Source organism: Callorhinus ursinus, unplaced genomic scaffold (assembly GCF_003265705.2).
Source record: "Callorhinus ursinus isolate GAN/ISIS: 27379988/994484 unplaced genomic scaffold, GSC_fseal_2.0 scaffold48, whole genome shotgun sequence".
Taxonomy (NCBI): Eukaryota; Metazoa; Chordata; class Mammalia; order Carnivora; family Otariidae; genus Callorhinus; species Callorhinus ursinus.
Genome location: NW_027397110.1, coordinates 5,523,114 through 5,546,783, shown reverse-complemented (window position 1 = coordinate 5,546,783; position 23,670 = coordinate 5,523,114). Strand labels below are relative to the sequence as shown.

The 23,670-nt window shown below is 50.1% G+C and overlaps 1 protein-coding gene across 2 annotated transcripts in view; it reads right to left on the bottom strand.

Annotated features, from left to right (window-relative positions):
• Positions 1–23,670, bottom strand: part of SCUBE1 (signal peptide, CUB domain and EGF like domain containing 1) — a 137,509-nt gene that overhangs the window by 98,685 nt on the left and 15,154 nt on the right. For both annotated transcript variants that reach the window (XM_025882307.2, XM_025882308.2), the window contains exon 3: positions 17,212–17,340. In XM_025882307.2, the coding sequence (XP_025738092.2) occupies positions 17,212–17,340 (129 nt within the window). The remainder of the gene's footprint in view (positions 1–17,211; positions 17,341–23,670) is intronic.

The following is a 23,670-nucleotide window of genomic DNA, read 5'->3' as shown; positions in this document are numbered from 1 at the left end:
AGCTGTGGAAGGGGGGCTGGGCGCCAGGCTTGAGTCGATGCTGTGCCCAGCATGCAGCCAACGGTGACCCCCGACGTGCTTGCATCTGCAGGGATGAAGCTCCATGTCTCAGGCCTTGAGGGCATTTAGCTGACAGAAGCCACCTGTTTATCCACCACCCTCTACTCCTGAGCCCACTCTCCTACCTGGCTGAGCCTCTCCCACCTCTAGGCTTTGCACGTGCTGCTCCCTCCTCCCCTCACCCCATCTCCACCCCCACCTCGTGACTTTTCAATCATTCCTGGCAGACGAGTTGCCCCGCATACTGGGTGTGGTATTAATTACACCAAGGATACCATACTGGGAGCATTTCTGCACACAGCCTAGAGCTCCTTAAGGGGGCGCAAGTCCCATGGAAATCATCTCAGGACCCCTTGACCTGGCAGATAAGGGCACTCAGGGGACATCTGCTCACCCAGAGGGCACGAATCATCCCTCCCGGGCGTTTCCAACCAGCCCACCCCAGGAAGAGCAGAACTCACTCCGCACGCACAGGCTGCCGGCTCCCAAGTCCTGGGCTTTGATTCCAGTCCCATCTCTCGGCCACATGATTACGGGTCAGCAGTGGCCAAGGTTCTGACGGAACACCGGGAAAGCAGCACGCGAACATGAGTGCGTGCTCATGAGCACGTCAAGTCAGGGCTGCGTGCGGACGGTACTGGGCAAAAGCACTGGGACAGAAAAACTGCGGACCTGGGGCGCTAGCTTCTGTTTGGTCTAGTGATTTCCCTGAGCATTTCTGTATAATCGTTACGCATGTAGAAGATGGATACGTAAACAGAACTTTCTGACTCTGCGTGGTGAGCACGGTGACTGCGGTCGGTCCAGACGCAGGGGGGCGGCAAGTCCCCAGGAAGGGCCGGGGAAGACATGCAGAAGGACGAACGGGAGTGCTCCGACAGGCAAGAGAGACAGAGCTCTCTAGGCAGAGGGAAGCACAGGGGTGGGAGGCGCCCCAGGAGAGGCTTCATACACATGTGAAGCCAAGGCCGGGCTGGCGGGGCAGGCGGAGCCCAGATCACGAGGGGCTGACTGCCAGGCTGAGGAGGCGACTCCCCGATGGCAATGGAGGCCCCCAAGAAATCCCACTTGGGGGGACCTCTACGAAAGCTTGTCCCAAATGACTGCACTGGCGTCTGACTCCTCGGTGGCCAGCGGTTGAGCCAGGGGAGGGCAAGTCGGCCTGTGGGATCCTCTCCCCCCCCCCCGCCACTTAAGGCAGCCTGCGAGGTTACTAACGCCCCCAGACCAAGCAGCTGGGGGGCTGCCATGGCTACCCTCTTCCCACAAACAGACGTTCCAGCTGGGCACAAGGCGCCTCTGCCAGCCCGTCTATTTCCAGCTGCATGCGGTTGGGACGAGGTGGGTGACAGGGAGGAGTGGTACAGTGGGCAATACATGGGGCTGGCTGATGGCCACGACAAACAGCCAGGACCAGGCCTGCTGGTGCTGGGAGAGGTGGGGTCATTGCAACATCTGTCCAGATGCAGCCAGGGTGACCGACAAATGTCCAGGGTGACCCCAAACACCATCGAGGGCCCAGGCTGCTCCAAAATAAGTAAGCTAGCGGGCAGACGAAGTACTGGCCTAGAGATTCTGGGACACTCACATTTGTTGATTAATGCCCCCTTGTAGGCACATGGCTCATCTCTGCTTTGGGACGTATGTTTTGGTGGTAGGGTATTTTTTTTTTTTTTTTAAGATTTTATTTATTTATTTGAGAGAGAGAGAGAATGAGAGACAGAGAGCATGAGAGGGAAGAGGGTCAGAGGGAGAAACAGACTCCCTGCCGAGCAGGGAGCCCGATGTGGGACTCGATCCCGGGACTCCAGCATCACGGCCCGAGCCGAAGGCAGTCACTTAACCAACTGAGCCACCCAGGTGCCCGATGGTAGGGTATTTTTAGAGTCTTCACAAGACACTTATTTTTTTTATTTATTTCTCAGAGTTCTGACCAGGCCCCCTGGTGCACAGACTGCAAACAAGATGAAGGAGAGTGTGCTTGCCTGTCCCGTCCTCTGCGACTTGGTGTTCTTCTCTGCTGTTTATGCACTTTGCATGCTCTGCCCGGGGACAGGGCAGAACTTCTTCCCCAAGCCACCAAATCAAGACTTAGTCAACGGTGGGGCTGGCACAGTGGAGGGACGAGAGATTTCGGCACAGTCCTCCCAATGGGAAGGGCAACCTTATGTGGTGATAGGGTCACTGCCCTGAACATCCAGCCAGAGGGAGTGTGGGAAGGAGGTGGGCAGCGCCGCTCCGGATGCCGACTGGGCACCCCCATGCTTTCACAAAGACCACCTCGCGGTATTTCTGTAGCCCCCTCCCTGGGGAGAGAGAGCAGACGGCTGGCCCCAAAACACTGCTAGGAAGGGAGCCAGGAGCCAAGTCCCCATCTCCCCAGGTCTGGAACGGAGACTAGCAGGAGCCGGGTGTGGGGCTGGGGACACAGGACACTGTAGTCACATAGGGTGCTAGGAGACCTCCCTAGCAGACCTCTGCAGCGCTGAGTGCGCTGATGCTCTGCCCTCGTGGCAGGCAGGCTTCCCTGCCCACCACTATCAAATCGTGCTCCTCTGGAAGGTCAGAATGAAACATTCTGCCCCATGCCCTATCCACCTGCCATCCCTCCATCACACAAACGAGCCTGGGCTAGGCCTGGGGAAAAGAGCAAAGTCATGCCAGAGCCTGGCCCCCCAGGAGCTCCTGAGGCCATAAGGGAGACTCGAGGTGTCCAGTGACAAGCCTGGGGGCTATGGGTGCCCAGGAGAAGAGTGTGCAACTTGAGAAAGGCCTTCGGAAGGGGCTGACGCCTGAGCTGAGTCCTGACAGATGAGTAGGAGTCAGCCAAAAAAGCATTAGTGAAGAGCACAGGGAGGGAGGGGTGGTTTGGGCAGAAGGAAGAGCAGCTGCAGAGCAGGACAGGATGGTAAGTTCAGGGGAATGAAAGCTGTTTGGCCTGCTGGAGATGCCAGTTCCGAGAAATAAGAGAGGGGCAGACAGGGACTGTGTCTAGCAGGGGCGAGGAGGACACAGTAAAGGGCCTGGCCTCTGTCCTCAAGGACATGTCATGCCACCAACTCATCGAATCACAAGATGCTGGAGGGAGAGGGGCTCCGACACCACAGCCTGCTAGGGGTTCCAAACAGCACTCTAGTACCCCGGGGCCTTGCAGAGGTGGGCCGGAGTGGCGGGGGGCGGGGGTGCTCCCCGGAGAGCAGACTCTCATTTCCTGCCAGCCCTGCCTCCCAGTTCAGCCCCAGCAGCACAACCACTGCAGGATTCTGCTTGAAACTAAGGGTTCTACTGCTAGAAATCTGAAAACCACGGGTCTCATCCCATCCCTCCATTTCACATATGATGGGGAAACTGAGGCACAGAGAGACAGGAGTTTTCCAAAGTCCCCAGACAAGCCCATGGACCAAAGGGCCAGACTTGGTGTACGGCCTCTCCACCCCGGCCCCTCCCGGCCCCTTCTGCGCTGGCTGTAGGTGGGAGGCCACAGAAGGTCACTCTACCGCCCCAAACGCCCCTGGGTCTCATTCAGTCCCCCCCTTCCACTCCAGGACCTCCCTGGTCTGGTTGTGGTTTGGGGAAAGCAAGAAGCCCATTTATAAAGACGCACAAGTGCCCAGTGGTTTTCTTTTTCTCAGGCCAAAGAATTTCCACCAGAGGAACAGTTGTAAAAAGCTGGACAGGATGCAAAAGCGGGGCCTGACCCGGCTCATCCCTACACGGCAAATCCCTCCAATCACGGGTGATCGCATTGCCTGAAGGTGGGCGGAGAGTGGGGGTGGGGGCACAGGTAAAGAGAGCAGGAAGAAATCTCTGGAGTTTACCTGAGAAAACCCTGGCGTTTATGGAGTGAGTATATGGCAGTCCGAAGCGCTTTAGTTTTACATTAAAATGGTTGGCATTTTTTTCCCAGCAAGAAACGCGTTCGAGCTGTTGGAAGTAAAAAGACAAATAAACAGAGGCAACTAGAGCCTTCATTAGGGGTTTGAAGGAGCAACACATTGTCTCCAGCTGTCCTCCAGGATGAGAGGGGGCGCCTTCAAAAGAGCCCGGGCAGCGCGACCCTTTCATCCTGCCAGGGATGGCCCAGCCACTGGCGCCCGCCGTGACGTCCCCCCACGTGTGCAGCTGGGCTCCTGGGCCCCCTCAGCATCCCCCGAGCTCCTCTCCTTCTCCTCTTGAGCAGTGTCACCCGCACGTCCGGGTCCTCATCCAACCCAAACGGACAGGGATTGTGCCGTTTGGTAGAGAAAGAGGTGCCACGTATCCAAGGTCACAAAATGAGTATGGGGCAGAGCTCGGACGGGAAGCCCTGATGCCACAGGACCCCATATCAACAGACAGGGGCCGGAATCAGCGCAAGACGAGGGGAGAGCTTTCTGACCCCGGGAGGGCGGAGAGCAGTGGCTCATTTGGCAGGAGCACCATGTGGAACAGGAGGGGTTGCTCCCAAGGGGCTTCACGCACAGGCCAGGAATCTTTGCCTGCTTAGAAAGCACATCTATTGTCTTCACAAAGTACTCTGACTTTACACACTAGGAATGAGTGAAATTAGGTAATTCACATCTGTCGAGCCCTTCGTATGTGCTTTACAAGGCTTATCTCATTCGGTGTCTGCATCACCCCTGTCAGAGAAGCTCTGCGATTAGCCCCACCCTACAGATGAGGCTGCAGAGGCCCAGAGAAGTGAAGTTACTTGCTCAAGGTCACACAGCAAGTAAGTAAGCGATGGATCCAGGATTCAAAGCTAGGCAGGCTGATTCCCTGTCCTTCGAGCGGGCTGGGACTGTGTCATCTAACTCCTAGTTGTAAGCTCAGGGCGGGTGCTTGTGAAGTCCTCATGAAACGAATGAATGTTAAGGGCTCCAGCTTTCACTGCCATCTAGAAGTTCCAGACTCTCACAGTCCCCCACGCCCCAGACCTGACGACTCCCCCGACTTCTGAACAGGTACACCATTTCCATCTGGATGGCTGTCGGTCGTCCCAAAGGAAACACGGCCAAACTGACTCTCCAGTCCACCCCTCCCCACTCCAGTCTGTTCTGCCCCCAGTTTCCCCACCTGAGCCACAGCTCATAGCCACCCACACACTCCAGGCAAAAACCTAGCAGCTGGTGTTGGTTTCTCTTTTTCTCTTCCCTCTTCCATTGAACGCATCAGCAATTTCTGTGGGCTCTGCTTTCAAAATATATTCTGAATTCAACCACTTCTCTTCACCTCCACCACCGGCACCCTGGACTGAGCCACCACCAACTCTGACCCAGACCCAGACACCACAGTGGTCTCTGCCTTTTTCCTCCCTGTAACACATTCCCTACTTTGTGGCCGGCAAGCAAATCCCTTTAAGTTAAAACGTCAATCAGATTAGGTCAATTCTTAGTTAGAATCGCCCATGGCTCCCAGCTAATTTAGAATAAAATCCCAAGCCCCTTTTCTAGAATCTGTAAGGCCCTGCCTACCTCCTAACCTCACCTCCAGTGGTTCTCCCTCACGCCTGGGCCTCCAGGGACAGTGACCTGCTCCCAAACTCACCAAGCGCGTCCCCACCTCATTGGTCCTCTCCCTTCTGCCCGGAGGGAAGATCCTCCCTACTATTTTCTAATGGTGGTCTCCTCCTCCACACTGAGGCCCCAGCCCCATGTCCCCCTGCTTGAATGTGGGCGAACCTTCGTCACCGCTTGAGGCTGGACTGTAAACCTTGCGCGGATGCAGCGGCCATGCGGTGAGGAAGCCCACACCGACCCACGTGGACAGACCACGTGGTGGGGAGGTCGCCCCACACGTGCTGGCCAACAGCCAGCGTCAACCACCAGACATCAGCAAAGAAGCCTCCAGATGATTCCAGCCCGGCCATCAAGTCATCCCCAGCCTTGGCGTCTTCCCAGCGAGGGCCCCAGACACGGCGGAGCAGATGAGCTGTCCCTGCCATGCCCCAGCTGAACTCCTGCCCCGTGGAAGCCGCTGACTAAAATGGTGGTTTGTGTCACGGAGGGCGGGGTGGTTTCTCGTGCAGTGCCAGGGCCTAGAACACTACTCCATCCGGCACACCAGCCTTGTCCTCGTCATTTTCCATCGAGTCATCCTATTATTTTCCACTGGAGCTGCCCCGACGGCACTTCCCTTCCCGAGTTACATGTCGGCGTGTTTACTGTCCCCACCCACCCCGTGGAGGTTCACACGCGTGTGCACGTCGTTGCCTTCGGTCACCACTCCCTGGTTTCTTCAGCACGTGAAACCGCGTCTGGCCCACGGCAGGCGCTCTGCACAATTTTTTGGAATAAAAACAGGTGACCGCGAGGTGGAAGGCTTTGGTGTCCTGGCTGTCACAGCCTTCTACCTGTCCTCCCAGTGGTGAACATTTCTGTCTTTCTATGCTCCTAGGAGTCCTGACAGAGACGCCCCTTGATCTTCGCCAGGAGCTCAGCACGGTGGTCTGTGGAGGGACGGGGCCCAGGTGATGAGGCACCCTCACAGATTTGCTTATATTTTCATCCTACAAATATTTATCGTACGCTTGTGATACGCCAGACACTGCACCAGGCTCCGAGGCGGAAGGCAGGGCGATAAAGAAGGCAACTTCTGCTTCCAGGGGCAGGAGAGAGAGCCACAGCAGTGGTGCATGCGACGTGCTCCCAGAAGACCCCAGGGCAGAGGCAGGTGAGTGACAAGAAGGACCTCACCGGGTCCTCGCTGGGGGCGGGGTAAGGGAGTAGCTGTGAACAGCAGGGACACGCCGAAGGACTCCGTGGGTTGGGAAGGCTGGGCCAGAGGGCACGGGTTGGCACAGGTGAGAGGTGAGGGGGGACGGCTGACAGGGCCCTGGGGACGGGGTGTCATGAGCCAGCGAGCAGATGCACTGGGAGGCCATGAGAGAAAGAGAGTTCTGGAAGAACAAGACTCTGCACAGTCACACGGGGTAAGGCCACATCCTGAGGGAAGTTCAAGGGTGACACAAAGCTCCTACATGGGGGCAGCAGGCTCCTGCCTTGGCCAGAGGAGGCAGTACACGCTTTGGGGAGGCGGTGCCCTTGGGGGGAACTCTCTGGAGCCAGGGGCCCCCTCTTGCCCCCCAGCATGCTACCCACCTGCCTGGCTCGGCAGAGGCCGGGGTTTCTGGATGTCCTCTGTGACTCCCCAGTGTGCAAGGGGTGCATCCCTAACACCCCAGGGAAGGAAGCCAGCCCCACCCTGAACCTGGCCAGCCTCCCCGAGCTTGTGCCGTTCTGGGCACCGTGGGGCAGGGGGGTGGTCAGTGACTCACAGGCTTGAGCTGGCAAATGGTCTCAGCACTGCCACTTACTGGCTGGGTGGCCCTGTGCAGGCCACTTTCCCTCTCTGAGCCTTGGTTTCCTCATTCATAAAAAGGGGCCCCGAATGGCTTCTGCCTGTGGACGCTGTGAGGACTGACTGATAGAACGTGAACACAGCATCTTGCACAACTCTGGGCGTGTGGCAGAGACTCCAGCACAGTTCCCTCATCTTGCCCAAGTGGAACTGCCTGCCTACCACAAGGCCAGGCACACAGTAGGTGCTTAATGAGCATTAACGGGAAAGTAGCCATCTTGTTAGTAAAACAACTTTTCTGCAGAACCTGGCTACAGATGACTTCTCTTCATCGGGGAAAAAAAGTGCTGAGAAGCAAGTTCAAAACTCAAACTGTGAGCAACTTGAGAAACATATTTTTCAGTAAGTCAAGGTAAAGACTGGGGTCGAAGAAAACATCTGGCTAAGTGAACTAATGGCTTTAGAGAAAAAGGACCCTTGCTTTGTGGAGACGGGAAAAATTATCCACTGCTGGTTTTAATTTAAGATGAAAAAAAATCTTATTCTATTAGCCTAAATATTGCTCTTATGTCCAATTGCATGGAGTTTGGAATAATATTTTTCAAACAGAACTACTGCTATTTCAAGTAATTACAATGCTAAAAGCAGTCATTTGGGGTTGAGCAAGGATCTCATCATGGTTTCAATTCCCTCTGGTGTCATTTTCTGTTATATTTGAGAAATTCCTCAATAAAGATGTCAAATAGAGAGAGGGTTTTGCTCCCCAGAGGACAGATTTGGCCACCCTCCCAGGCAAGCCATCTCCACAAGAAAATAACCTCATGTGCTCAAAAGAAAAGGTCCAACTGTGAAAACTCGGGCAAGAAAGTAACCCCGAAGCCATCAGCCTCTTTCTCTAATTAACTTAGAATGCTTTTCCTACTTTGCTGATCAGGATTTAGTCCAGCCATCATCCCCGAGGAATTCAGTAGTGGTTGAGAGAGGAATGTTACAGCTGGACAAGACTCCTGACCTGGACTCCTGGAGACCAAAAAACAGGAGATGTGAACAGGCTTCACTGTCCCCGGTGGGTGATGGGTTGTGAGTGGGGCTCATGGTGACAGACCAGAAACGGTCAGGACTGCACAAGGCAGCAGAGAACAAAGAACCTTCCAACAACTCTGTCAGCCTCCACGGCCACTAAGCACCCACTGGGGGCAGGCGCTGTGCCGGAAGCTTCACTGGGAAGCATGAACATGATTCCCACTGAGACCAAGCAGGTAATTAAATGCCCAAAGCTGCTGATTGTGAGCAATAGGGCATGGTGAGGATTGTAGCCAACAGGAAGTACATGCCCCCTCCAAAGGGGGCAGCTGCGGCACAGCTCCTGTCAGTTGCCCTAGCCCTACACTGAGACGTGGGTGAGAGGTGCCCCTGCCCGGGGGCCATGCTTTGGGGGTCCCTGCTCTACCTCTCCTGTGGCTGTAGCCCTCCCTGTGGAGGAAGGAGTCCACAGGGGAGTCATGTACATCTGGAGCACAGACCTGCCCTTCTAGACCACACCCTGGGTATTTGAGACCCTAAAATTCTGTCCAAATGGCCCCAAGTCTGTTCTCAGAGGGATAGAGGACACTTAGGACCAAGTGCTGGAGAAAGGAAAGGTGGTTTGGGAGCAAACGGCCAGAGCTTGAACATTCAGGTTAGGGTGTCTTCAGGCTCCCTGTGGTGTAGGGTAGAGCCAGACATGCGGAGAAGGGCTGGGAGCGGGCACTGCCCACACGACTGCTTTCTGACACAAAACTCCAAGGAATCCTAGATTCGAAATTCCAGTCTAGCCCTCCAGGTCATTAGGAAGGAGTATTTGTCAAGGCAGAAGAGGTGGAATGTATTTTAGCTTTGAAGCTTTGTCACTCTTACATACTTGGCCGTGAATATGCGGTATATAGGCCCCCATCTGCACTCCTGCCAAGGCCCACCGTGTCAGGGGCCAGGTGACTGTGGCCGAGAGGGAACAATGCTGGAAATGCTGATCTTTATGTGACATCCCTTGCTTTTTTTCAAGTCACATTTATTTATTTACGTTTTTATTTTAATCACCTGGTGCTCGTCACAACAACTGTACTTCTTAATCCCTGTCATCTGTTTCTCCCACCACGCCACCCACCTGCCCTCTGATAACCATCAGTTTGTTCTCTGTAGTTCTGTTTCTTGGTTTCTCTCTCTCTCTCTCTCTCTCTCTTTTCCTTTGCTTGTTTGTTTTGTTTCTTAAGTTTCACACATGAGTGAAATCGTACGGTATTTGTCCTCCTCTGACTGGCTTATTTCACTTAGCGTAATACTCTAGCTCCATCTATATCATTGCAAATGGCAAGACATCATTCTTATTAGTGGCCGAGTAATATTCCATTGTATATATACAGCACATCCCCTTTACCCATTCATCAGCTGACGGACATTTGGGCTGCTTCCATATTTTGGCTATTGCAAACAATGCTGCTATCAACATGGAGGTGCCATAAACATTAGTGTTTTCATAGTCTTTGGGTAAATACCCCGTAGTCTGATTGCTGGATCGTAGGGTAGTTCTATTTTTAACGTTTTGATGAACCTCCATACTGTTTTCCACAGTGGCTGCACCAGTTTGCCTTCCCACCAACAGTGCACGAGGGCTCCCCTTTTTCCACATCCTCGCCAACACCTGTTGTTTCTTGTGTTGTTGATTTTAGCCATTCTGACAGGTGTGAGGTGATGTCTCATTGTGATTTTGATTTGCATGTCCCTGATGATGAGTGATGTGGAGCATCTTTTCATGTGTCTCTTGGCCATCTGTGTGTCTTCTTTGGAAAAAATGCCTATCCATGTCTTCTGCGCATTTTTAAATTGGATCATTTGCTTTTTGGGTGTTGGGTTGTACAGGTTCTTTATACACTTTGGATGCTAACCCTTTATCAGATATGTCATTTGCAAATATCTTCTCCCATTCCGTAGGATGCCTTATAGTTTTGTTGATTGGTTCCTTCATTGTGCAGAAGCTTTTTATTTTGATGTAGTCCCAATAGTTTATTTTTGCTTTTGTTTCCCTTGCCTGAGGGGACCTATCCAGAAAAAAGTTGCTATGGCTGATGTCAGAGAAATTATTGCCTGTGCTTTTCTAGGATTTTTATGATTTTAGGTCTCACATTTAGGTCTTTAATCCATTTTGAGTTTATTTTTGTGTACAGTGTAAAAAGTGGTCCAGTTCCATTTTTTTGCTTGTAGCTGTCCAGTTTTCCCAGCACCATTTTTTTTCCCATTGGATATTCTTTCCTGCTTTGTCAAAGATTAATTGACCACATAATTATGGGTTTATTTCTGGATTTTCTATTCTGTTCCATTGATCTATGTGTCTATATTTGTGCCAGTACCATACTGTTTTGATTCCTACAGCTTTGTAATATAACTTGAAGTCTGGAATTGTGATGCCTCCAGGTTTGCTTTTCTTTTTCAAGACTGCTTTGGCTATTAGGGGTTTTTATGATTCCATACAAATTTTAGGATTTTTTTGTTCTAATTCTGTGAAAAATGCTGTTGGTGTTTCGATAGGGGATTGCATTAAATCTGTAGATTGCTTTGGGTAGTACAGACATTTTGACAATATTTGCTCTTCCAATTCATGAGCATGGGATGTCTTTCCATCTCTTTCTGTTGTCTTCAATTTCTTTCATTAGTGTTTTATAGTATTCAGAGTACAGGTCTTTCACCTCTTTGGTTAGGTTTACTCCTAGGTATCTTATTATTTTTGGTGCAATTGTAAATGGGATTGTTTTCTGAATTTCTCTTTCTGCTGCTTCATTATTCGTGTATAGAAATGCAACAGATTTCTGTCGACTGATTTTGTATTCTGTGGCTTTACTCAGTTCATTTACCAATTCTAACAGTTTTTTTGGTGGAGTCTTTAGGGTTTTCTATATAGAGTATCACGTTATCTGCAAATAGTGAGTTTTACTTCTTCCTTACCAGTTTGGATTCCTTTTATTTCTTTTTTGTTGTCTGATTGCTGTGGCTAGGATTTCCAGTACTAAGTGGAATAAAAGTGGTGAGAGTGGACATCCTTGTCTTATTCCTGATCTCAGGTTAAAGGCTCTCCATTCTTCCCCACTGAGGATGATGTGAGCTGTGGGTTTTTCATACACAGCCTTTATTATGTTGAAGTATGTTCCCTCTAAGCCTTTGTTGAGGGATTTTATCATGAGTGGATGTTGTACTTTGTCAAATGCTTTTTCTGTGTCTATTGAAATGATCATACGGTTCTTACACTTTCTCTTATTGATGTGATGTATCATGTTGATTGATTTATGAATAGTGAACTACCCTTGCATCTTGGGAATAAATCCCACTTGATCATGGTGAAAGATATATTTTTTAATGTATTGTTGGATTTGGTTTGCTAGTATTTTGATGAGGATTTTTGCATCTATGTGCATGAGAGATAGTGGCCTGTAGTAATCTTTTTTTGTGGTGTCTTTATCTGGTTCGGGTTTCAGTATAATACTGGCTTCACAGAATGAATTTGGAAGTTTTCCTTCCTCTTCTATTTTTTGGAAAAGTTTGAGAAGAACAGGTATTCTTTATCTTCTTTAAAAGTTTGGTAGAATTCGCCTGTGAGACTATCTGGTCCTGGACTTTTGTTTGTCGGCAGTTTTTTGATTACTGATTCAATTTCATTGTTGGTAATGGGTCTGTTCACGTTTTCTATTTCTTCCTGCTTCAGTTTTGGTAATTTATATGTTTCTGGGAATTTATCCATTTCTTCCAGGTTATCCAATTTGTTGGCATATAAGTTTTCCTAATATTCTCTTATAATTGTTTGTATTCTGTGGTATGTGTTATCATTTTTCCTCTCTCATTTGTGATTTCATTTATTTGGGTCCTTTCTCTTTTTCTCTTGATAAGTCTGGCTAGAAGTTTATCAATTTTATTATCTTTTCAAAGAACCAGCTCCTGGTTTCATTGATCCATTCTATTGTTTTCTGTTTTTTTTTTTTTAGTTTCTATTTCATTTATTTCTGCTCTAATCTTTATTATTTCCTTCCTTCTGCTGGTTTTGGGTTTTGTTTGTTGTCTTTTCCTAGCTCCTTTAAGTATAAGGTTAGGTTGCTTATATGAGATTTTTCTTGCTTCTTGAGGGAGGCCTGTAGTACTACAAACTTCCCTCTTATAACTGCTTTGGCTGATATCCCAGAGGCTTTGAACCATTGTGTTTTCATTTTCATTTGTTTCCATGTACTTTTTTATTTCTCCTTTTATTTCCGGGGTGACCCATTCATTGTGTAGTAGCCTTTTTTTAAAAAAATTAATTAATTATTTATTTTTTAAAAGATTTTATTTATTTGACAGAGAGAGACACAGCAAGAGAGGGAACACAAGCAGAGGGAGTGGGAGAGGGAGAAGCAGGCTTCCCGCTGAGCAGGGAGCCTGATGCAGGGCTCGATCCCAGGACCCTGGGATCATGACCTGAGCCGAAGGCAGACACTTAACGCCTGAGCCACCCAGGCGCCCCGTGTAGTAGCATTTTATTTAATCTCCATGTATTTGTGGTCTTTTCAGATTTTTTTCCTTGTGGTTGACTTCTAGTTTAATAGCACTGTGGTCAGAAAAGATGCATGTATGTCTTCGAACTTTTAGAATTTGTTGAGGCTTGTTTTGTGGCCTAGTATGTGATCTATTCTGTGACATCCCTTGATTTTTTTTATCATGTGATGTTAATCACCATACATTACATCATGAGTTTGTGATGTAGTGTTCCATGATTCATCGTTTGCGTATAACACCTGGTGCTCCATCCAGAACGTGCCCTCCTTAATACCCATCACCAGGCTAACCCCTCCCCCCACCCCCCTCCCCTCTAGAACCCTCCCTTGATTTTTATTTTTATTCTTAAAAATTTTTTATTGTTATGTTAATCACCATACATTACACCATCAGTTTTTGATGTAGTGTTCCATGATTCATTGTTTGTGCATAACACCCAGTGCTCCATGCAGAATGTGCCCTCTTTAATACCCATCACCAGCCTCCCTTGATTTTTAAACGTTGACAAATCATTCAATGAGGATTACGACGATGGTGATGATTACAAAAACACTGGGAGAATAAGCCAAACGTGTTTGCAGGCTGGATGAGGACGGCAGGCTGCCTGAGTGAAACCTCCACAACACTATGACAGTATCCAGCACCGGAGCAAAATGTGACATCTGTCCATGAAGATCCCCGTACCTGCTTTCTTACTTAACCATCACGTTGACCCTCCAAGACAGGGATTACTGACCCATGTTGCAGTTAGGGGAACCTGCTTGGAGGGTTTGAGGAACCGGTCCCAAACCACTGATTCATGAGCAGTGGTGCCAGAGCTTGAGCCTAAATCTTCAAATTCCAAGCCTGGCTTCCTCTTCCAGCATTCTGTGTTTCTGCCAACACAGATGCCCTATCAGGCACTTTATCTCCCACCGCATGTTATGGAGGAGGGATGTGAGGCTCCGGGAGGTCATGTGGTCAGTGTGGGATGGAAATGGTTGGAACCAAGGGCTGACTTCTCTAGAGCTAGAGTTTTGTCTTGAGAAGGAAAAAGCCCAAACAAAAACAAGTCTGTTGGGAAGGCTCTGCCCTCAGCTAAAAGCAGAGGAGCAACAGAGAAAGCCTTTTCTCTGTTGCCATATGTGTGAGTTAGAGCCGTATGAAGTTACAATCTGTGCTTGGAGGTGGGGGTGGGGGGAGTCTTACCCAGTTCTTCAAATTAATCAGCGTAAAAAGAATCCGTTGTAAAAATAAAAATAAACCCAGCCAGACTCTGCCATTAGTCAGGAGGCACTGGGTATACCTGCCAACATCCAGAACAAGGGTATTTAGGAGCAGGTGGTTCCACACAGGTAAGGGTGCTATTAGCAGAGGGGAGCCCCGTGGGTCAGACACAGTCCCAGGAGTGCTGAGGGCCGGCTCTGGCCTCCACAGGCCCACCCCAATGCATTTCTTTCTGAAAGTCGGTGAGCAAGATCGATGCCCATGACATTGTGAGTGCTCGATGCCAGGCATTCTGCTGGATGTTCTATAGCCACTATCTCATTCAATCCTCATGAGATAGGGACTATGAATTCCATTTTACAGGTGAGGAAACTAGGCACGGAGGTGAAGTGACTGGCCAAAGGTCACACAGCTGATAAGTGGCAGAGCCAGGACTGGAGCACAGAACGGGCGGTTCCCAGGGCCTGTCTGGGCCACTGGGTGCTACTGCCTGTTGCCTCATGGGGATATCAGCTCTGCCTTCCCAGACTAATCAGTTACTGAAGTGAACTCCTGATGTCATCTGAAACAGTGGCAAACAACTGGTAAAACTCAGGGCTTGTGCTTTGGGAGGATTAAATGAGATAACGCTCGGACGAGACTTCACTTGGTGTCTGGCACAATAAAGGTCCTACGGCACAGCCCCAGTCTTTACAATCTAACCAAATGCCCTGCCCACCTCTGCATCCGCCCTGAGCCCAGCCCCCAGGAGCCCCCCCCAACCCTGTGGCTCTCTGCACAGGCCGTGCCCTCGTCCCAGCCAGCTGCTCCCCAACCTTTGCAGAATCTGCTCCAGGCTACCTCCTCTCTGAAGTCCCCTGGGGAGTCACCCCACTTCCAGCCCCACCCTCAGCCGGTGCAGGGGCGGCTCTTCACAGGCCCCTCTGGGGTCCTGCAGCCTGCTGTCCAGACCTCCATTTCAGCACTTATTTTGGGTGTAATTACATGTTCACAGGTCTGTTTCCCATAACGAGTCTGTCTGAGATCCAACGTGTACTAAACAAAAACAGGCAGGGAAATCTAAGGCCAATCCACCGCTGGGGGGAAGAGTTCCAGAATACTCGGGACGCCGCACTTGCCACTCCAGGCCCCGACAGGCAAGGTCTGCCGAGCCCTTTCACGAAGTCCCGCACCGAAAGCCATACAAACATCTCAATGACCTTCTGCCCCGGTCATTCCACTTCCAGGAAGAATGGTTAAAGGAACAATTAGGAAATTAAGAAAAAATAAATCTATGCCCAGAATCAACACCTCAGGAGTCTGACGGTAGGAATATAACAAACAAAATAAACAAACAGTCTACATGTCCCACCACAAAAGGGAGGCTGAGTCACCCAGAGTAACAGTAATGCCCTGTTTGGTGACGACTGGCACTGGCTAAATGCCAGTCACTTCGCTCACCATGTCACTCTGTCCTCGTGCACAAGTTGGTGAAGTAGGCAGCATAATCACCCGGCTTTGACAGCGGGCGAAGAAGGCTCAGGGGTTGTGACGGGAGTGACGGCCACTAGGAGGGGAATGCTGTGCCAGGCGCACCTCTCAGCAGCAAGACACCGTCTTGGTCACTGCTCACGAGAGCCCGGGACGAAGCTGCTCTTCGTACCCTCCCTTTACCAATGAGGGACTGAGCCCCTGAGACATGGATAACGGATCCACAGCCACGCTTCTGCCCAGTCCACGGTCTTACCTCCTTGGCTCTAGCTGCTGGGCCCTGTGTCACTCAGCAGCCAGTGGCAGAGGAGGGCCTGCGGGACAGGAACATCTGCTCTGAGACCCTGTGCTCTCGCCATGAGATGGTCCTCCTGCTGCAGACTGCAAACCACCTCTGTTATGAATTATGTCCCCCCAAAGATGCTGAAGTCCTAAAGACCAGTCTCTGTGGACCTGTAACCTCTCTTGGAGATAGGGTCTTTGCACGGGTGTCACAGGACTAGGGGACTGTGCCCTTGTAGAAGAGGGAAATTTGGACACAGACACAGACCTGCACAGAGCACAGGCCACATGAAGGCACGGGGAGCCCACGATCTACAAGCACAGAATGCCGGAAGCTATCAGAAGCCAGGCGAGAGGCCTGGGTCAGATTCTCCCTGGAAGCCCTCTGAGGGAACCGACTCTGCTGACAGCTTGACTTCAGATGTCTGGCCTCCAGCCTGGGAGAGAACAAATTTCTGGTGTTTCGGCCACTGAGTCTGTCACACTGAGTTTGTCACTCTGGCTCACGAATCACTTCTCACACTATGAGACGGCTGGCAAAATGGTGATAACCGGGGCGGGGTGGGGGTGGGGGACACCTGGGGGGCATGTGACGGGGACCACTGATTGCCACCCCAGGAAACCACACCTGGGGGCAGGGAGGGCTGCGAGGAGACACACCAGCACAATGACGTTGCTTTCCAATTTCTCTCCTTCTTCTCCTGCATGCTCCCAATTTGATCCAGCAAGCTTGCGTTACTCTTCTAAATTTCATACAACTGGCTTAAATCTATGTACTTGAACCATGAGAATCTGGAGGCATATGAGAATCCTTGTGAGGGGCTGCACTGTGTTCCCCAAATCCAGGTGTTGAAGCCCTGACCCCCAGGACCTCAGAACATGACTTATCTGGAGACAGGGCCTTTCAAGTGGTAACTGGGTTAAAAATGGGTTGTTGGGAGGGGGCTCACTCCAATAAGACTGGTGTCCTTACAAGAAGAGGAGATTATGACGGGGACACACACACACACACACACACACCACAGAGGCGCAGAGAGAAAAAGAGAGGGCACGAGAAACCAGCTCCATGGAGGCCCAGAGAGAGGACTGTGTGAGCACACAGCTAGAAGGTGGCCAGCTGTGAGCCAAGGAGAGAGCCTCAGAAAGAGGCCTCACACCTACCAACATCTTGCCCTCGGCCTTCTAGCCTCCAGAACTGTAAGAAAATAAATTCCCGTTGTTTAAGCCGGCCAGTCTGGGCCATTTTGTTCTGGAGGCCCCAGCAAAATAATACAAGAAACTGAAGGAAGATGAGCCTTCCCACCGCCCCCAGCACCGCAGGCTGCAGCTGAGGCCCAGCGGGCAGGGCGCGGCCGCATCACTCACCCAGGCAGTTGTGTCCGTCGTGGGCCAGCATGAAGCCGTCAAAGCAGGTGCACCTGTAGTTCCCTGGGATGTTGATGCACTCGTGCACGCAGCCCCCGTTGTAGTAGTCATTCTCACACTCGTCGATGTCTGCAAAATGAGGGCCGGGAGAGGGATCAGAGGAAGGGCCTGGGGGTCCTCTCTCCCTGCTACCACTGAAGCCACCCTAGGGCATGACTGTTTCGGGGATAACTCAATAGGTGTTCAGGGAAGTCCTTGCTGGGGGCTGGGGCCCCAAAGATGTCAAAGATGAAGAGCCTGGCGCTGCAATAAGGCCGGCCACCTTCTTATGGGGCAGCGCAGGACGCTCTCACCACAGCGAAGCAGGCAGGATTCACACCCAGTTCTGCCTCCCTCAAAAGCCTCTCGACAATAGCAGCATGTGGGGGCCCTGTCTAACCCCCCCCACCGAAACCGGCTCTCTTCAGCTTCTGTGAAAGCCTCCCAGGGGTGGAGAGCTCATGACTTTGTGAAGTGGGGAGTACTGTGCAAAATGAACCTTGCATACCACCGAAAAACAAAACCTCTGGAAGGAGAGATAAGTCTAAGTCCATATACTCCGCCTAGTTTCCTTCCGCAGCAGCGCCTGAAGCCTGAATTTCTAGGGCTCCAGATGACTTGTTATAACAAAGGCTTCTGTCTCATAAACAATGGCCAGTAGCCTTTGTAAAGGTCACCTTTTCTGCTGTTTTAAATCTTTTTTCAACATTTCCCATCAGGGGTCAAAGGGCTATCAGTTCTTGAGCTCCAAAGATTTGAGAGACCTCAGAGAGTAATAGGAACGCGCCTAGTTAACATCCAAGGAGCGGCTTCTATACCCAAGTCCGGAGGCAACTCCGTATGTCATTCTGTCCTCACACCCCACAGGAACTCAGGGAGGTGGGCACTGTCATCCTTACTCCAACCTTACAAGGGCACTGAAGAAAGCGGGGCACAGGGAGGCCAGACCCCTGCCCAAGGTCACACACCTCGGAAGTGGTATGAGGAGGATTTGAACCAGGCAGCCTAGCTTGGGAGCTCCAGGGGGCCCAGGCCGCCACATCACTGGGAGCAGTGAGCAGGGGGTGCCGGGGCCCAGGGAGAACCCCCAGCATTGCCTCGGGACTCGGTAACCCCGGCCCAACCACTCCCGGGGCTCGCTGTCTCAGTCCACACCCACCCTGACCTCCACAGACAAGCCAGGGAGGCCAGGAAGAGGGAGGGGAAGTGCCCGCCTGGGGGAACCGGAAGTACCGTTCTCAGTGGAACCGGAAGTGTCTGAACTAAGCACAGCCGGAAGTGCCTCACAGGAAAAATCAGTCCCTCCCCTCTGGGGTCAAAGAGGGAGGTTTGAAGCCCGGTTCCAGCTATGAGCGCTGGCCCGAAGAAGAGAGGGGGACTGAAGGCAAGCCTGGCTGCTCCCTTAAAGGCCTGGGGAGCTGGCAGAGAGACACCCAGCTCCATGCTCCTTCCATGCTGGTCCTGAGGGCAGAGCTACACACAGTGGAGGAAACCCATGGGGGCCAATTAGAGTTCGCAGGTAGGAATGTCCACTGAAAAACAGGCTCTCTCGGGAGGTAGTGAGCTCCCCAGCTCTGGAGGTGACCAAGCACTGTCTAGACATCTGCCTGCCAGGGACGCAGCCAGTAGAGGGGATAACTTCAGTGAAAACAGCAGCACAGAAATGCCAGAAAAACAGCCTGGGCTGTGCAGTCCACTTCTTGTGCCCACCCATCCAGCCATGATGAGGGAAAAACAAAGTAGCCTGACTCTCCAAAGGTGCAAGAGAGGGGGTATAGCTCAGTGGTAGAGCATTTGACTGCAAAGGTGCAAGAGACAGAAGCTTCTACCTAACCTGCCTGCAGTGGCCATCAGCATCAGCTGGGAAGCCGGCTCAGTTCTGCAGGTCATTTGAATTGTTTTTAATCATTATATTTAATACACTTAAACATTTTAAATAACACTGAAAGAGGATAAAAGATTTTACGTTTGAAAGGGCACACAGGTTTATGAAGACCGAGATATTGATTACTTCTCATTCTCTGTAGCCCTGACCTTTTGCCAAAGCCCCAGATAAACCAATCTGACTACTTTTCCCCCCGAATCTCCCAGACACTCCAAAGGCAACATGGCCTGACTTTAATTCATCAACCTGCACTTGCCTTGGGTTCTTTGTCCCTGTGAATATTGTTATCCTTCTGTCTCTCCACAGACATCGAATCAGCTACCAAAGCATGGTTTTTCTACACCCTTAACATGGTTACAGTCTGCTCATTGGTCACCTATTCTGCCACCTGCTCAGCATGGGCATCATCTCTCATCCAATCTGAACCAGCAGCCCCAGACCATTCCCTCCCTCCTTTTCTTCATGTAAACACGTGGCTCAGGAGAAGATGGCCTGGTCCCAACTCTGGGGTGGAGCCTGGTCATCTAACACAAACAGTATATCTAGTAGCAGCTCCTGGTCCCAGGGTGGGCACATGACTTAGGTTGGATCTGTGATACTGAGGGGAAGCACTTTTACTCCGAGCTTGGGTAAAAGAATTCTCTCTCTCTCTCTCGAGTTGTACCTCAGAAGGAATTACGCAGATATTTACTAAAACACACACCAGCTGACTTAAGTTTCACAGCAACCCTCTGGAGTGGGTATTTTAACTTCATTTTATGGGTGAACAAACTAAAGTGCAGAGAGGATAGGTAATTGCTCAAGGTCATATAGTAAACGGCAGGGCAAGGATCAGAACAGAGAGGTCTTTAAGTCTCAAACACGTGTGTCCTTTCTAATAAGTTAGAATACCCATGACCTGCCAGGCATTGGCAAATTACTTTACACACATTATTACACCCTTGGCCATCTACACTGTGTGCTGAGGAGGTATTATCTAATCATCCAAACACCCATTTATCAATTTCTCCTTCCATATGTCTGTTCATGCTAAACTCTATTCATCTAAATATCCAGTCAGTTGACCATCCTTCCATTTATCCAATCACCTATTATTCATCTGTCCATTTATCCAGCCAAATATCTACCCATGTATTTAAATATGCATCCACCCATCTAAATATTCAGCCAGGCACTCATCTTTTCATTCATCTAAACATCTAAACATCCATCCATCTGACATCCATTCACTCATCCATCCATCCAAATGTCTAACCACCCATCCGTCTGTTCATTGATTCAAACACCCACCCATCTACACACACACACACACACACACACACACACACACACACACACACACACCCCTACCCACTCATCATCCATCTATCCACCCATTCACCCATCTCCCCATTTACATACGTATTCATCCACCCATCAACTTCTTCAAACATGATCCATCTAAACATCTTACAAAATACATACAATAAGATTAAAAAAAGTAAGATGTTAGGAAGAAGAAAAAGAAATGAGGATCGAAGAATAAGAGAAAGCTGGTGAAAGTGTACAAATACACTTGGTAATTCCAGCACAATTTCAAAAAGTTGGCCACAAATATGATTCTGAACTTCCCAGAAGCCAAAGCAAAGAAGGAAATACAGAGTCGCCACATCCATAAAATGCAACTAAACTAGTTTCAATGGTGCTAAGGTCTAAGAAAAATGTCTCTTCCCCTGGTTCGGATAATCATATGCTCCAATTTGCTTGGCACAGTTCCACTTTATGCTGTTGTCTGGGTGTAATTATTGACAGCACACTTCTCACTCTCAAAATAATAACCTATTTGGTCACCATACCCAGAAGGCATTATAAAGAAATTGCTGAGTAATCGATAAAACAACTCTAGCCTTTTCCTTCCCGTGACACCCTATAGTGTTGGCCACAGTAGATGCCAGTAGGCAGAAGAGTGCAGGAATATTCACTGCTCATACCTCTTCCCTTAATTTATCTCCAAAGGATTTCCCCCAGATCCAAGCATCTCTTAGAACCATCAGTTCTGGGGCGCCTGGGTGGCTCAGTCGTTAGGTGTCTGCCTTCGGCTCAGGTTCCAGGGTCCTGGGATCGAGCCCCGCATCGGGCTCCCTGCTCCACGGGAGGCCTGCTTTTCCCTCTCCCACTCCCCCTGCTTGTGTTCCCTCTCTCGCTGTGTCTCTCTCTGTCAAATAAATAAATAAAATCTTAAAGAAAAAAAAAAAAGAACCATCAGTTCCTCTCCAATCCCCAGGCCTGATGTGCTACCACAGGCGTCCTAGGCCAGCCTGCAGCATCGGCTCACAACTAACCCCCCTCCCCTGATTTCTGTGTCTGTGTGTCGAATTTTTGTTGTTGTTGTTGTTGTTTTTATCATGGGAGCCTCCTCCTTTAATACATAAGAAATAAACACACAAACAAATCAACCAAAAAAAGTCTCTGCCAAAGCAAGTGGATTTCTTTCTGTTAAAAAACGTGTCCATGAGCCACCAGTCCTGGAGGAGGCCCCATGCGCCTCTGAGATGCCCGGCAGGCTGGGACCACTTTTTAAGGACTGTTAAAGCCAGAGAATGAGGAATAGGCGAATGGGGTAGGGAGAGGGTGAAGGAACGGAGGGGGACAGAGCCGAGCTCTCTGGATATTTATTCTTGAAGGACTATTGTGGGTTGAATTGTGTCATTCCCAAAGATGTACTGGTGCCCTAACCCCTGGTATCTGTGAATGTGACCTGATTTGGAAATAGGATCTTTGCAGATGTAAGCAAGTTAAGATGAGGTCATGCTGGAATAAAATGGGCCCTAATCTAATGACTGGTGTCCTTATAAGAAGATGGAAATTTGGATACACACAGAAGAGAATGTTAGAACTGAGAGGAGAACACCATGGCAAAACACACAGACGCACAGAAGAAGACAGCCGTGTGATGACCACGGCAGAGACTGGAGGGAGGAAGCTGTGTGAGAACCAGAGTTAGTGCTACTCCCATTTTGCTGATGTGAAGGCTGAGGCACAGCATGGCTGAGCACCTAGTCTCCCAGCCCCTAGGCAGTGGTTGTGTTCAAAGGCAGATTTTATACCTATTGGAGCCATGTTCTTAGGGTGCATGAGATGAATACTTTATTTATTTGAGAGAGAGAGCACATGAGAGGGGGGAGGGTCAGAGGGAGAAGCAGACTCCCTGCCGAGCAGGGAGCCCAATGCGGGACTTGATCCAGGGACTCCGGGAGCATGACCTGAGCCGAAGGCAGTTGCTTAACCAACTGAGCCACGCAGGCGCCTGAGATGAATACTCTTTAAAAAATGCATCATGCGGGGCGGCTGGGTGGCTCAGATGGTTAAGCGTCTGTCTTCGGCTCCGGTCATGATCCTGGGGTCCTGGGATCGAGCCCCATGTCTGGCTTCTGGCTTGGCGGGGAGCCTGCTTCTCCCTCTCCCCTGCTCATGCTATCTCTCTCTCTCTGTGTCTCTCTGTCTCAAATGAATAAATAAAATCTTTCAAAAATAAAAAGATAAATGTGTGTCATGGTCCAAAAAGTTATTAAGGAGGAAAGTGGGAAGGAGATGTCACGTGCCTCATTATTTTTATTTCCAAGGTGTATACCTACCCTTGAGGTTGAGGGATGGTGACAAGGAAGGTTCGTACGAGCGGAAGGAGTATGCTCTACCAGAGTGCTGGGGATGACAAGTCCAACAGCTCACCCTAGCCATCCCTGCTCCTTCTCTAGCTTGGATGTTTTTTTTTTTGGTTATGACAACTCAGTTCTCAACAGAAAACAGCTCCTAACATCTCACAGAGCAGACAAAAGCAGCACAGGAATGGCTCATTATGGGATTTTTAAAAGCACGCACAGTTTCATTTTTCCTATATTAAAGGCAGCGTGCACACGCAATCCCCCAGCTGTGGTTGTGTGCCAACAGTAGTGGTTTGGAACTCGAATGGGATGAGTTTGGTTTTTTTTTTTTTTTTAATTTAATTCAAAATTGATTCTAGTTGCACCATAAAATATATATTTATTCTGTGGTGCCTAGGTTCTAAAAGATTGCATTGCGATGTGTCAGAGCTCCTTCTCATTTTATTTTCATACTATCTCAGGGCACCTTCCTAAAAATCAGGACTGCCAAGGTTCTCAAAATGAGGATTTTTTTTTTTTAAAGCTCCCTGCTCTCCACTTTCAGAGATCATTACTGAAAAACGCCTTCTCATTTCCCCTTGAAATTGGCATTTTTCTTGACATTCCTTGCAGACAGTAGAGACCGAATGCTCTAACAAAGACCCCTTCCCTGGCTGGGCGCTAGCCCGTCTTCTCCTTTGTCTGGGGGCTTTAGGAAAAACCGTGCACTCCTCAGATCAGGCAACCATTCTGGGAGAGATGTATGGCTTAGGAAGTTGAGTCCTTATTGGTGAATAAATCTTAATCCGGTTTGTTGGCTAATTACGCTCGAGGGAAGGTAGTTTTGCAGGGCCGCCTAGCAGGAAGGATTAAGCCTCCTGTCTCCGGTGGCACAGGGTTAAGCTCTGGGTTTGT